Consider the following 15,205-nt stretch of genomic DNA (forward strand, 5'->3'; position numbering starts at 1 on the left):
AAAGTTATAAACATGTAACTTAGGGAATATGCTGTAAGGGAACATGAATTCTACATTGAGAAGAAATTAAAACTGAAACCAGAATGAGTAATATCTGCTAATGCCTATGTCTGATTGAGTTGCCCTCTTCATAGGAGTCCAGGGCAGCAGAGATCAGCAGAAAAGAAGACACTGTCCAGTACAAAGAGGAAAAAGGCTGTTTTGCTGCCTACTGGGATTGATGATAGGTTTGTAGACTTTCTCAGTCTCAGGACTGGAGACGGATGGGATTGCTTGCTTGCTTGCTTGCTTGCACCTCCTAGCCCTGAGGTCTTCTAAGGGACCTATACAGCTACTCAGACTGGGCTGCTGATTCACAACCTGACAAGTAGGGTGGGAACCTGTAAACTCGGTAGATGTATCTTCTGTGATGTTAAACTCGGTAGATGTATCTTCTGTGATGTTTTCTGAAAAAAAGTTCTTTTTTGCTTCCAGGTTACTCAGTGTAGGATTCAGTATCCTATAATATAAGATTGTTTCAGGGGGGATTTCTTGTTTTGGCCTATGTCCCTTTTTCTATTAATGATGCAGTTAGGCAGCTTAGTTACAATGTGCCATAGTATTGCATACTACAATGCAGGCAACAACAAAAATAATACACAGGAGTTCTTTTAAGAAACAATTATCCATACTAACAATTGGTGTATCTTTTTTTTTTTAACAGCTAATACAAATTAGCCCATCCTGTTACTGCGTTCCACTTGATTTTGCAAAATCGTGTGGAAGAATGAGGAAAATACCCTGTTTCCTCAGCATATGCCCTGAGGATACTCGTAACTACATTATTGTAGTTGAGACTCTTCTACTTAGCAAACTAGAATAAAGAAAAAGGTTAATGAAATATTTGTTACCAGAAACAAATCTTCCAATTATCTATTATAGGTTATTATAGTGGTTCCAATATAATAGAGAAGAGGTCTGTGTGTGCTGATTTCTTTTTGGAAGCCAGTCTACTTAGCCAAGAAGAACGCTAAATATAGACCGAAAGGGACAGTCTGTTTCATAGCTGCATTCATGCAGGAGCTGACAGGTTCTCATGGGTCTAAAAGTAGAGAAAGAGCAGCACACATTTTCTTCTGGTGATTGTTACTGGCTGATATCTTCCATACCGGCAAATTAGCTCAGCGTGGTTATGTTGTAAGTAACATTTCATTCTCTGGTTTTTTTTAATTCTTTTTAGACTTGATTGTCATCTTTTCTGTGCAGAATTTTCAGTGACTTCTTACACAAAGTGCTAATTTAACCACAACAATTAAGGAGAAATTATAAAAAKTTGGATGGGGAAATAGTCTTTAAGGTTGAAGTACAAGGTGGAATGACTTGAAAAGCACAATATTTAGATTAGTTTGTTGGGAAGCTAATCAATACTTCTGGACAGTGACACTAGTGTTTGTATCTCTTATTTGTTCCAAGATGCTAATGGAAAAAAAAACCCAAACAAACATAAAGTAGACTTTGTTCAATAGGTACTGATTTTCTTCACTGCAGTTACGTGCGCAGTGAGTAGATTGGTTTAAAATATTTAATAAGGAACCCAGAAATGTATGAATTCARTTTCTAATATTAGTGGATACTAAGAGAGTACTCACATTCGTTATAGCTAAAGTTGTTAAGAAGAGTCTTCCTGGAAGCTGCAGGAAGGTACGAATCAAAATGCCTACGAGAAACAACTGCTCTTCTGAAGCTCAAAATAACCAGTCTGTGCGTGAGGTGGTGACTTTTAGCATACTGTTGCTGAAACAAGACTCCGTGACGACAGCAGCTGGCCACGGCTGTGCTTGTAGGGAAATACCAGCGATAGCGCGGGCGATGACGTCGCCAGCAAAAGTTGCTGTCTTGCACCATGTGACATTCCACGGGGGTGAAAGGGGAGCCAACCATCTGTCCTGAAATTACTGCTGCACGTCTGAAAATCTTAAGGGTTATAAAGGCTAATAAGGTTGTAAGGGTAATCACTACAATTCTAGCTTTTCTACCTCATTTTTGTATTTTTCAGCAACAATTCTGAACAGAGAAAAAATAAACTAATCACTTCCATGTTGGGCTCTATTAAATTTAAGTAAAAAAGCATACATGTAGGCTTGTCAATCTCCACTTTCTACTGGGAGAACTAGTCCATTTTTCAGAAGTGAATAAAGCAGTTTTTCTTTGCAGTTTTATTGAGATTTAGTGAATAGTTATTTGACTCTGCTCAAATTTGGAGTAGAAAACATCTCTATGGACAAATTACGACAGCTTTCTCCTCAGTCTGCTTTGATGAGGGAAAAACATCTTTTCTGTAAGCAGTTAAGACTTGTATTCCTCATACTTCAGGTTCTTAATTGAAGTGGTAAGTTAGGAATCTGGTCACACTACCTTCCCGCTCTATTTCTTGGAGAGGAAGAGAGAGGGAGAGGCACGTCAAGAGGGCAATTCAGCCTATCTAGGATTCAGAAATCACCCTTAGGTGCCTAACTCCTGCCATGAAGAGGAGGCTTGTATAGTGTGGAGCACTGGTAAATTTAACTTGATCTAATAAAATACTAAATAGATAAGATGTAACTGACCCYAGACTGCAATACTGAAGTCTAAAAAGACCCACCTTAAAATAAGAGGAACATACTCTGGAGGTACCTTATTTTCTTTACTGATTTTAGAGGGAGTTAGCAGCAATTGGTGCAGTTCTCCAGGATGCATAGTTACAGCAGCTGTATCTCCTCGTGGCTCCAACAGCACTGTGTTTCTAGAACACATTTAGAACACTTTTTTATTTTTTTATTTTTTTTTTTTTTTTAATCCTAAAACTGCAAGACTCTTCGAGAAAGAATGTGTAACTCATACAGGAACCTACTTAGGTGTTGCTTCTTCTTCATATATAATCATCTTTCATAACTTTTCTTATATAACCACTAATTCAGTTTGTGCATCTAGACTTGGCAGAGAAGGTGTTTTTACTGCTCAAGCCCCTTCCAGTGCCCAGGGCTTTAATCTGAAGAACAAATYTGCCATCAGGCTTTAATTTGTCCAGACTTAGCATCTATATCCAAACCACATTAGGGGAAGAGTATTTTTTGCTCCATTTTTCACAGGTCTGTATCTGCTTTCTTGCCATATCTTACCTCTGAATTGTTTGATGCTTAAAGTAGAAGACCGGGATGTTATCCTTTCTGGTGAAGTTTGTGAAAGTTTTGCTTTCACTAGGGTCAGGATATCACTCTCCAGTTTACCAAGTACCTACCAAGGTTATTTAACTAAGCAACTAATGTTCAAATCAACATTGCAGCTAGTGACGTAGAGTTTCTAAATAGGTCTAAATACATATATATGCATGCACAAGTATCACTTTGAAATGAAATTTTAGACTCATCAAAGATCTCCAAGAATAAAGAGCAAGTGCTACAAACTGAGAGACCCTTTCTTTCAAGATCCAGTAAGCGTGCCRGGCTTTCAAATCCCTTTATTTTAAGGATTATTTGGGCTGCTCAGCATTTCCTCAGATCAGGATTTCTACTGTTACCAGCTATTTTGCATATCCATGTTTTAACTTTTTTCTTTTTTAGATATAATGGAGAGGCCTTCTTTGGAAATTAACCTGCCCAATACTCCTGAAGAGGGAAAACTTTATGTAGTTGATTCCTTAAATAACCTAAACAAACTAAATGTTTGTCCAGATGAATCCCAGCATGTGCTAGGTATGTATGGCAAGTGATGCTTAGAGGTTTTGCTGCACATACAGTAGGTCGTAAAGGAGAGTTATGTATGGCATTTGAAAAGGCAAGCCCTGCTGTTCCACCAAAGCCAGCAGCCCAACAGGCCACTATGTGTATGTCAAGCTCTGTGCTGAAAAATGTAAGAAAAAGATCGCAAATGGCATCATTTACACACAACAGACAGAAGTTGCCATAGCTAAATGASAGTAATGGTTTAGCTGCTCCTCTTGACTATTATTGGTATTAAATTCTTGGCAATCGCTGCATTTGGCTAAGGACTCACTGTCGAGACTAAACATGCCCTTCGTTTCTATTTAGATCCATCAGGTGATTCTCTGCAGGATAATTTCTCTAGTAGTGTCCAATATATTTCTATTACACGAATAACATCATGACTCTTCACCAGCACTAAAATTCACATGTGACAATACTAACACCAGTGAATTTCTGTTGATTCCATCTCCTAAGGGCTCAAAACAGTTACCCGAAACACTCTGTGAGACTTCTAAGGATTTTAATTCACAGATCTCTGCTTACAGTTTCAGATATGGGCTCTGCCATTTCTGTTCGTTTATATGATTTTTATCTTGGTTTGTGGCAACAAGAATAATTTTAGATAGTGATAGTTAAGATATACTTGAGTTCTTTGTGATCTGAAAGCATTTTGAAAGCTGGAGTTCTTTGGCAGCATTTCATGTGACATTATTTGAATCTGTTTTAATTTCCCTTAGTTTAATGGCAAATTTTGAAATTTGACTGAAATGTTTAAATAAGTTTCAAATGGCCATAACTTACTCATCCTTTTAGTCATAGGATCTGAATGCCTTTCTATCACGTCTGCTTCTGAGTCCTCTGATTTTTCCTAATGCAAGTAACTAGAGAGGTGCCACTTTCTAGATTCAATGCAAAGATGTTAGAYATCAGCTACTTTATTTTCATATGTAGATTATCTTCATATTCTTATTTCAACATCTACAAAAATGCATGGGATAAATCAGTTTTGATGTCAAAGAAATTCTGTAGTGTGGCCATCTTGCTTCCATTTGTAGCTTTGATAAAGCAGTGTTTACTTTCCAAGTAAATTTTATGTAATCATGTAGGGTTCTGTGAAATAATTATGTGCTTTCTCCTCACTACATTTCATCAGTAAATAAAGGTAGCCTAAAATGTAGCTTACATATCCATTTGTAAAGTGCTTTGGCTCCTTCTAGGATGATTCTTTTAAAATATGTATTTTTGAATTCCTCTAAAACTTGGAGCTTCTGTAAATATCTTATCCTACCAGTAAAATATATAAAACGAATTTTTCATGGTCCGTAGCTGTCTTATTCAGCTGTGTATATATAATTCTGATTCTCCTGCCAGAAAATCAGTAGGATCTGTGGAGTATTTTTCACCTTCTGACAAAAACTCAGTGCCTGTGGATGATCTATTAATTGCTACGGCAGATGCCCAGTTTGGTTTAGAAATGATGTTTCAAGTGTTGCGGTACACACAGCATTGCTTTCATTCAGCAGCTTAATATGACCGGGTATAATTAAACACACTAGCAATCATGTTAAAAGCTGTTTAAAATGTAAAAGCCTTTTGATTAGTTTGGCTGAAGCCATGCAGCAGTTCATTTATGTTTCAGACGATAAAACGGTCTTGCCTCTGCAGCGTGGCAGGAATCCGTGTTCAGCGATTCCTTACAATACTGTAGTCTGGCACGTTYAGCCAGCTGCATAGTAAGAAGTGTTCGCTAGGCAGAGCGAACCTGGAGCATTTCTGAGAGCTCCGCTGATAGCTCACTGTGCTCCAGAGACTGTAGCAGCAGCTCCCCTGTACATAATGCATTTGTTATGAATACTAAGGGAATAGAAAAATATATATTAAAAGGTTTCAGTTTACCCACCGGCAGGAGCATGTTAAATGCAATAAAAAAAAGCAAARATATTCCCAGAGACCTCCTACTAGTTCAATGAATTGCACAGCTCCATTTGTTCATTATTAAAGTCCCGTTAGAGTGTATGCATCATTCCCTCAGCTTTATCACAACAGGCTCTGTTGCAAAGACCTAAAAGATTTCTACCAGATAAAACCAGAGCACAATCTAGAAATTCATTTTTCATAGATGCACATGCTACTTTCCCTTTCTGATGGAAATTTCATTGGAATCAGTAGATCTTTATACAGCTGTTCAGCTCCAACAAAACTGCATATTTCAACAACAACAACAAAAATATATTAAAATATTCCAACAGCTRTAGTAGCTGTACTTCCAAATTCAAGCTGAGCTCATAAAGTTGTTTTCTCCCCTTCTCATACAATATTACAGGAAGGTCTGTTGGCCAAAATTAGGATGTGTTTYGGGCCACATCTGCTTGGAGCCAGAAGCATTTTGTCTTGTTTATTGTAACCATTCTTAATGTATATTATCACAAAATGACTTGTTATCTCATAGCAGATGAAGAAGATGAGAACACTGGTGGTACTGGAGAACACATGGCATGGAGCAACATAAGAAACCAATGTTTGTTCTTCGTCACCTTGRTTCTTTCTTTGATTGTCAGTTTGGCACTTGTTTCATTTGTAATATTCTTAATAAGTAAGTAAAACAAAYGGTGGTTCTTAAAAATGTAGGGCCGGATGAAAGAAGAATTTTAYCTTAAAATGTGTTATTGCGTGTATTTGCACAGTGAAAGGCTTTAACAGGTTATTGGTCCTGGGTATAAAAGCACAGGCCTCTACTCCCTGAGCTAAAAGGTGCAACTTTGTTGTGAGTGCAAAGGCTTTGTGAGCTTCAATAGCTATCAAGATGAGGGCAGAGTGTATGAYTGCCAAGTAATGTTTAATACTGTCTCTTTGTGCTTGTATCCAATGCAGCTTCCACCTCATGTGCTCGAGAGGCTTCTTAGAACTGAAAGAAAAAACAGATAAATAGTTAGCTCCCAAAATACATAGTGGCTCATATTTAGTGGGCAGAGCTCAGGTTTGATACACATTACAGGGAAATAATTTGGTCTGCTCCCTCAGCCACAGAAAAATATGGTTTCTCTATAGTGCTGTGCCAGTATTAACTCATTCCTTCATGATAGGAATAATTTTATTAGAYAAGAATGAAAGGCTCCTGCTTTGTTGCAGCTATTCTGAACTCAGCAAGACTGACAGAATAACTTTTTAAAAAAGTTAGTTTATCTTTTCACAGTGCTTTACCAGTTGAGGCCAGATTCAAGACAGCAATATAATCTACACCTAAAAGGAAGGCTTTAAGCAACCTGCATTTAATCATGAGGCAATAAGAAAAAGAACTTAGCTCAGCAAGGTTAAATTGTGTTTTTGAGAACACTGGCTGGAAACTAAATGTTTCATTTTAAAGCTGATTATATGATGATGAGATGTTTCGAAAATATACTTTCCATTTCTTTCCAAGCAAAACTCATTCTTGGTGTCATTCCACTGAATAACACTGAAGTGAATATTTAAACGGGTCTACATGAATATATTTTATTTTATTCAGAAAGACATCAGGATTGCAAACTAAGAACCAACTGGAAATTGTTTGAACTAAGAAAAGTTAAAACAAAAGTAACAAAAAGCAGATTAGATATATCAAAATTGGCAAGTAGCATCAAGTCTGTACATMTAACTATTGTTCTGCTAGAGTAGGGCTGGTGATGCTGGCTTAGCTGACACCGTTAAGCTACAGGTGACCTTGGCCTACAGAGCCCTTGCCACTTTGTGAATTTCTGTGCTAACTTTATTGAAGACAGCATGAATTGAATTAATTTAGATTACAAGTCCATTTTTAAAAGAAATGGAATCTATGTGAAATGAAGATTTCTTCCCCTATACTAGGATATTTACTGGAGCATAGCAGAGATACTCTTCTTAAACAGGAAATCCCAACCTCTGACCAAAGTTGTTCACAAGCTCTCAAAGGACAGAACATCTGAAAAGTGCAGAGCACAAAGGCAATCCTAAGTGGCATGACTGTAAAAGCTGAATAAAAATATCTTATACTTGAACTGCAGAGATGCTTCATTGGGAGTTGCTGAAAGTACAGCCCTGGTGCAGATGAATGAGTAATGTGCCCTTCTAGTGGAAAAAATGATAAAGTAAGTTAATAGTGGATATGCTACTGATAGGGATTAAGGAGTTTGCTTGGGCTCAGGTTGGTAGAGGCCTGTGTTTTTGGGAACAGAATTTCCAGTAGTGTTTATCTCAGATTATGTTTGCAATCCATAGGCATAGACTCATTTTGTATCGGTACTATTACACTTGAAGCTTTTGTCAGCTTCAAACCCATGGGTAAAGCTTATAAACTTAAGAAGGCCAGAATAAAATTGACTCCAAATGCATATGTGACTGATACTGTTTATTGGTGTTCCAGAGGAAACTGGCTTCTTAATGCTAAGAATTAGCATTATCTATTGCACTATCTGCAAGACTTCTCTTTTAATCTACATAATTTAGAAAATCAAGTGATGTGACAGTAGTCTTAGGTCTTGGTGAGTGATTTATAGTTGTGCTTTTATAAAAAGTACAGATACATACTGTTCAGAAATAGCATTTTGGAGTCCCCAAATAAGACTGCAGAACCTGTCTGAGCCAGTATATTTGATTGTATTATTCTGCAGTGTAGTGCAGAAAACAGAAAATAAGCAGATGAAGTATCTGGTGAGCAGTAGTGACAGATGCATAACTTTTTCTATTATAAGGTTCTGCAGTTGTTTTCATGTTATTGTTTTTACCCATCATAATTTCCATACAATCTTCCACAGAGATGCAAGAGAGGAAAGTGATGCTTAATCACTTAAAACTTAAATGTTGCCAATTTAATGATGTGGTGCATTTTCCTTCCATTTCCAAGTTCAAACTAGGAACAAGATGGACCAACTATCAAGCAGACTAGTATCTGAAAAGAAAAACATAGAAGAGCTTAAGAAAATGAACAATRTGATATTAAAGTTTCTAAATCAATCAGGAATTAAGGAAAAGGAGAGCGACTTCTTCACACCAACTCCTGATCTTCATGAGTACTTATTCACTCATGCTGAGCTGAAAATCCCTGGAGAATAGATCTTCTTCAGAATGAAATTCAATATCACTATTTTCATGCACTCAAATATTTGTACACATGACACAGAGGTTGCTTAAACATTCTGATGTGTTCACAGGAACACTAAAAAAGAATGAAAAAATATTAGAAAATTATATTTGATCCTGTTTTATGTGAACATAGATTATCAAAACTAAGCCTACATCATTTACACTGAGCAGTGGATTGACAAAAAATTTTCAGAAGCGTTCCAGATTCCCTGTATATCATAAATTGCAGGGCTAGGGACTTAGTTTTACTTTAAATATGAGGGAATGATCACATAAAATAGTGATTTTTTTATTCAAATGATTCCAGCAAGACTTTATTCACTTAATCATTTTCCTGTGTCTCAGGAACAATTGTGTTTGCTTGTTTATTATTTGTATTTGAGAGTAACTGAGAATTCCATAACTTACTAATAAATAAATCCCGTTCTGCAATGGAGCTTGGTAGTTTGCTTTACTGTGTGTCTAAATATATTGATCTATGACTTAAGAAAAAACAAACTTAACTAAAAACAAACRTGTCATATTCAGCCCAAATTAGACTTGACTGAAAGTTGGTGTCATACAGTCCTAAATGAGAAGTGGGTTTGGAGGACTCAGTCTGGAATGCCCATYTCACAACACCACAAACGTGCTGTACTCAGTATTTATTGGCAGTTTCGGGAGGAGTGTTTTTATAAGGTGATGTGGGATCACATGTTCTTGTGCTCTTCCCAACATCTACTGTTGCCCACCACTGGAGACAGTGTATGGGCCAGATGGAAGCCTGGTCTGAGCCCTCATGTTCTTAAGATGGTGCAGTGCCTCAGAGGGTGAAATGACCCAATGCTTTCTCTGACTTCACTTAGCCATCTGAGACTGACGCCCAAAAATGCATCACACAAGGTGGGTAGCATTGTCATTTTAGTCTTTGGATCCTTCTGTTAGCATGCACATGGAGAAGCCACTTCAGTTACCAATAAACAAATTGGTTACTTCTGTCAAAACAGCACAAGGATAAATGACACTGGAGTATGTCCAGCACGTGCTGTTTTACTTTGGGTTCTCCTCTTTTTCCTCAAATGCTTTCCTCTCATATCTTCTGGTTAATTTTACAAAGACGTCATCAAATCCTGCAGTCTCCTTTGTTAGAAAGAATGACAATGAAGACCTAGCTCCAGGGATCTTTTCTGGTATGACCCTAGTTGGATTCACTCCAATTCAGTTGGACCAAACTGCCAACAGGAATGCTTTGCTTTACATTTATGTTTTACATCACCTTCCTTCTATTTCTTGAGCCTATTTTCTTTTCTTGTTATACTGGTGTCAAGTCATTCACACAAAAACTATAAGGTTTGATTTTAAGAGTTTATTACTTCTGCTGTTAATTCCCAGCTAGAGTCATAATTAGTTCCTCTGGACATCACAAGTAGTTGTTACAAAGGTGAGTTTAATATTGCTAACAGAGAATGATGAAAGAAAGTGCAGCACAAACTGTAAGGAAATAAACCCTAAAACCCCCAAATGAATGTCTTTTAGTAAATGCAGTTAGTGATGAAAGATGAAAGAAAAAAATAACCTGAGACTAAAAACATGACACTCGCAGAGTTGTTTCTCTGTTCTTCCCTGAGCAGTCAGCTGCCTTTTAATGACAGTATTAAATTCTCATCTCTCCCACTTATCTTGTAGCTACTGTAACTGCTTTCAAGCTCCTGTCTCACACTGACACACATCCATACTTGTTAGCCAGGGAAAAACAACTCTGGTAGTTGGCATTCAGTGCATATCAAACATGTGGATTTGTCACATCCTATGTTGCAAATGCAGCTATCAGAGCTGTCTGTGGTTCGCTAGAAACTGACACCAACAGTTTATAGATTTTTCTGGTGGGAGATAGTGTAAATAAAATCTGTGCTACAGCAACTGCCCCCAAAGAAATGGAAGTTTCTTCATCTCTCTGATCTTGTCCTCAATTACTGTTAATTTAGTTATTCAATTAATAATCACAATAAATCCACTTTTTGTATTTCTGTATCTCTCCAAGTGCTCAGGTTTTTTTCCCTCCAGGGTTTGATCCTGTGAAGCGTGGGGTATTTTGCTTAACAATGTGCAGGAGTGCTCAGGATCACATAGGACTGAGCTCTCAAATTACCCTTCGCATATTTAATTGTTTCTTTACAGCAGTCTTGATCAGTGATCAAAAAGGTGTAGAGGTCTGAGGAACTCTTTAAGCCCGTCCTGTTAGCAGTGTTGAAGAATGTCTGTTGCTAGAGTCAGGGCATACAAGGGAAACAGGAGGCAACATTGTATACTGCTGCTTATGACTTCTCATCTCAAGTTACCACTATTTACAGGCGGGAGAGTTTCCACATGAAATCAAAGCAACGGTTGAGATAGCTGCCTCGACAGCAGAGAGCCATAACCACTCCACCAACACTTTCTGAAGTACTTTCTATAAACAGAAGTAAATACTAGCTCCTTCAAGGGAACATAGCTGTCAAATCTGTGGGCAATAATCCAAAAAAAAAAAAAAAAAAACACACCCAAACTTGACTCTTACAACTTCCTACAAACTTTACTCTTCAGTTTGTTTCAGAGCTCCAGCATTCTGGTCCTGAATAAATTATCAAGCCACTAGTAAACCCTGAGCTCCAACAGCACGTGACATAACCCATGTCCTACATATCTCACAATCTACCTCCTGCAGACATGGATAAGATCTCCATGCTCGTACGACTGCACCTCTCCAGGAGCCTCTGAATTGTCTGGTGGTATGACAAAGTGCTATCAGTGCAGAAAGATGATCTGGCAGTAATAGGTAGCCTCATCTTACAGTGGTCATAGTCCTTCTCCTCAGTAGTGCAGCCTCCTTCTGTTTTACTCTCATTTACAGGGTTTTAGAGGGATCTTTTCAGCCACTGAAAATCTGAGTCCACAGTACATAAAAATGACACACAAAGGGTTCAGATAGATTTAACAACATGCCACTGACACTCATCTCCCTCTCTTTCTCAGCAGCTACAACTAGCTATCATTCCTGGAATGTCAACCTGACTTCAGGAAACTGGTCACTGAATGAAACCGGGCAATACTAGAAGGATTTCTAGTAAGCAAGGAAAAACACTTAAGAATTAGCCAAGAAACTGTCTTCTGCTTCCATCAAAGGCACCATTGCGCCACTCTTTGGTGCACTGGGGGAATCCTTGGGTGAATAGATAATAGCCAAAAAAGAAAGAAAAAAGAAAAGAAAAAAGAAAGAAAAACTGCGTTTTCCTGGTTTTTTTTTTCTTGCTGAGAAATTTACTCTGTTGTTCCTGACATCCACTTTGGTCCATGATTTTGCTTTTGTTAACCCACTTCTGGATCACTATATGCAACTAACAAGTCTCCTGCTCCAACTACGCTACTAGTGCGTAACTAACTACATAGTTAAGAAGTTTTTCCTAAAGTCTAGCTGAAATCTTTCCCACTGAAATTTAAGCCATTGCTTATGAACGTGAAAAATACTTTACTTTATATTACACTAACTCTGCAAGGCAATTTTACTCTTGAGAAAGCTATTTTAGTGTATGAAATCCTTGAAATTTTAATACACATTTCATTCTTAAACCCTAGTATGAGCTCAGTTTGATCTGGAAGAGGAGCTGCCTCCTCTTGGTGAAGAGGACTAACAGATTCATTACTACTCCTGATTTAGGGATAAAGCTTCAAATGCTTTGTTCACTGATAACAATACAAAGCTGAACAAGGGTAAAAATAACAATATGACATGTGTAGTCCAAATCTGGAGGGAGAGGAGAAAATTGGAGAAGCAATAGGAGCATTGTCACAAGTTTTGCTAAACCAGTGAACTGAACCACGTGCTCTTAGAGGTGAAGTGCTTTGTGCTGCACACAAACCAAACTATTCAGGAACACTAAATGAGGTGTCAAGGTATTTGCAAAATGAGCACAGCGGAACCTTGTTCAGCAAAGCAGAAGTACTGTCAGAACTAGAACTATTTGGAGAATAAAAATCATATTTCATAGCAACTCTTGAAGTTCTAATATTTATTTTCATTCTACAAAAGCAAAAGCTTGTAAAACTTCACATCAAGTTGTCTGCAAGTACCCATTTTTAGATCAAAAATTCCCAGTTTTCCTGTTTAATTCACCCAGTCTTACTGGAGATTCTGGCTGTCAAATTAAGAAACTTTTCCAAAGYAATATGCTCCAGAGAAGCTGTTTTATTTTGAAACTGTTCTTTTTGCCAAATAAAATTGCAGCTGGTTTGAACTCTAATTATCAATGCCTGGGTAAAACAAACACCAAATACCAAGTAAAAATTGATTTCATGTTTTGACGAATAACTGAAAATCATCTGATGTTCATCTACCCCAGAAGATGTTTAGCTTGATCTTCTTGTAGCTTGCTAGTGTACTTTATCTGGGAAGATGCTGACAAATAATAAAAGCTGTATCAAATCCTTAGATCACAGCCCAGTGCTACTGGGATTAAGGGAACTGTTCTCTTCAACTGAGAAAAAAAGAACATTCAATCCATTACATGCTACTGCTCTTATTGACAGATTAACAAGAATACTGAGTTTCAGAGAAAAGGACAGAGGGGATGAATATACTATCACTTCATAAGAAACACGTAAGATATAGTAATACTACGGCCAAAGAGGTTGTGCTAATTTGGAAACCCTATCAATCTCAGAATTCAAGAAGACGTTTTTATAGACTCTGTTTTCTATCCCTTCTCTGGTTTCTGGGCCACACTTCAACAATTGAAATGCTGTCCACGATTCACTGATGAGCCAGCAAAACCTCTGAATGGCAATGAGATCCTTCCAGCGGAAACAGCCTCAGCACAGCACAGCTGCTAATTTATCACTGTGAGGCAAACCGAGTTACACAGAAGAGTGAAAGGAAAAGTTAAAAATCCATTGCCTGCCAGTTTAAAAATCTATTAATAATTATGGGTTTGTTTTCCAAGTTCTGCACCGCTCATTTAATCTTAACATCTTTTTCACCACATAACTGACTTTGAAAAACATTGCTTGTCTACAAGATGACACAAGATTTTGAAATGCACAGAACCCATTGCTCCTCAGCAAAAGCTGGTGGCTAATTTATTAACTTCCAACAGTTAATGAATGCTTCATTTTTTTTTCTGAAAAGAACACTGAAACATTTTCTTGAGATGATCTTCTCTGGATCTGTAAAGTCTATCTATGGATAGATAGATACATAGGTGGTAAGAATAATGTTTTTACAAATTTTTAAACAAGGTCACAGAGATTCCAGTTCTTTCTGTGCATCATCAGTCAAATTACACTTATTTTAACCCATGAAGCAATGGAAGCTGAAGAGCTGAAGCAGACGCTTTATTCTCGTGGGCAAGAGAGAACCCAGATTGACTTTTGCATCCTGGGATGGGGTTAAATAGCTAGRTAACAGAGGAAAAGTTTGCTACTTGTCAATCTATTAAAATAAAAATAACAGAATTTCACGATACTATTTAAATAGAGTTTTGGGTGTTGTTAATCTACTGTTGTGAAGTGGAAAACAAAGTTTTCTGAAGAGTGCTTCCTGCGTGAGCGCACCTGTAAGCTTCTGCTCTGAGTGGTTAACCACTATGCTTCGACTCCAGGCAGACTCTGGGTTGCACTTCTTGTTGGACGTCGGATATTGTAAGTGAACGTGGTCCAATGAATAAGAGAGAGCTGCCTGAGATCACTGCTGTTTTGAGGCTGTTCTGAAGCACACACAAAGATCAGAACGAACGCTGGTTGTGCCCCAGCTGAATTACGGACAGTGGGTGAGTCAGCCTGCTAAAGGCTAAATGAAACCTAGTGAAATGAATCAGCAAGTATAAATAAACACTGGCTGACTCATTTAAGCCTCCTCCTTGAGGCACAGTGCTCTTAGGAAGAAATTGGGATAAACTACTGCAAGGGCACACGGCCACCTGAGCTTCAAAGCACTTTGCCAGGTCTTCCCCGAGATGTGGTGTGCTCCTCGAGCCCTGCAGGTCTCCGCGGAGGGCCTCCCCACAGAGAAGCGGAAATGCCGAGCAGCTCATGGCTGGCAGCCCCCATTTCTTGGCCGGCCTGTTTGTAACAAGTCACTCGTTATTTTTAGCCCCCCCTCATGAGCAGGCCCCGGGAATGGTGGGTGTTACTTGCTGTCAACCTCAAAAAGAATCTTGCTTTTATTAAAACTTTCCGTAGCAATAGGAAACCTCGTGGAAAACAGCTCAAGGAAAAGGAGAATGCGGCTGTTAGGATAAACCAGAATTTTATTCCCCGTCGTTGTGCGTAGGGGGGAGGGGGCGGAGGCAGAGAGCGGCGCTGGCCCAACGGCCCGCGGCGCGCGCCCAACGGCCGCGGCGGCCGAGGGAGACCCCTGGCGGCCGCCGGCGGCG

General features: G+C 38.4%; 1 protein-coding gene and 2 long non-coding RNA genes across 3 annotated transcripts in view; 2 read left to right on the forward strand and 1 right to left on the reverse strand.

The window, feature by feature from the left end:
• Positions 1–1,785, reverse strand: part of LOC146588126 (uncharacterized) — a 2,118-nt gene extending 333 nt beyond the window's left edge. The window contains exon 1 of the long non-coding RNA XR_014897493.1: positions 1,629–1,785. This is a non-coding gene — a long non-coding RNA (uncharacterized LOC146588126). The remainder of the gene's footprint in view (positions 1–1,628) is intronic.
• On the forward strand, positions 812–9,255 carry LSMEM1 (leucine rich single-pass membrane protein 1). The gene is made up of 4 exons (XM_085318549.1): positions 812–1,176; positions 3,579–3,710; positions 6,175–6,315; positions 8,581–9,255. The coding sequence occupies exons 2-4, from the start codon at positions 3,584–3,586 to the stop codon at positions 8,787–8,789; spliced, it is 477 nt and encodes a 158-aa protein (XP_085174675.1). The 5' UTR covers positions 812–1,176; positions 3,579–3,583; the 3' UTR covers positions 8,790–9,255.
• Positions 9,256–14,431: 5,176 nt separating this feature from the next.
• LOC146588128 (uncharacterized) overlaps positions 14,432–15,205 on the forward strand; it is a 12,286-nt gene continuing 11,512 nt past the window's right edge. The window contains exon 1 of the long non-coding RNA XR_014897483.1: positions 14,432–14,471. This is a non-coding gene — a long non-coding RNA (uncharacterized LOC146588128). The remainder of the gene's footprint in view (positions 14,472–15,205) is intronic.

This window comes from Rhea americana, unplaced genomic scaffold, assembly GCF_003343005.1.
Source record: "Rhea americana isolate MKP2758 unplaced genomic scaffold, rheAme1 scaffold_54, whole genome shotgun sequence".
In the NCBI taxonomy this organism is placed as follows: Eukaryota; Metazoa; Chordata; class Aves; order Rheiformes; family Rheidae; genus Rhea; species Rhea americana.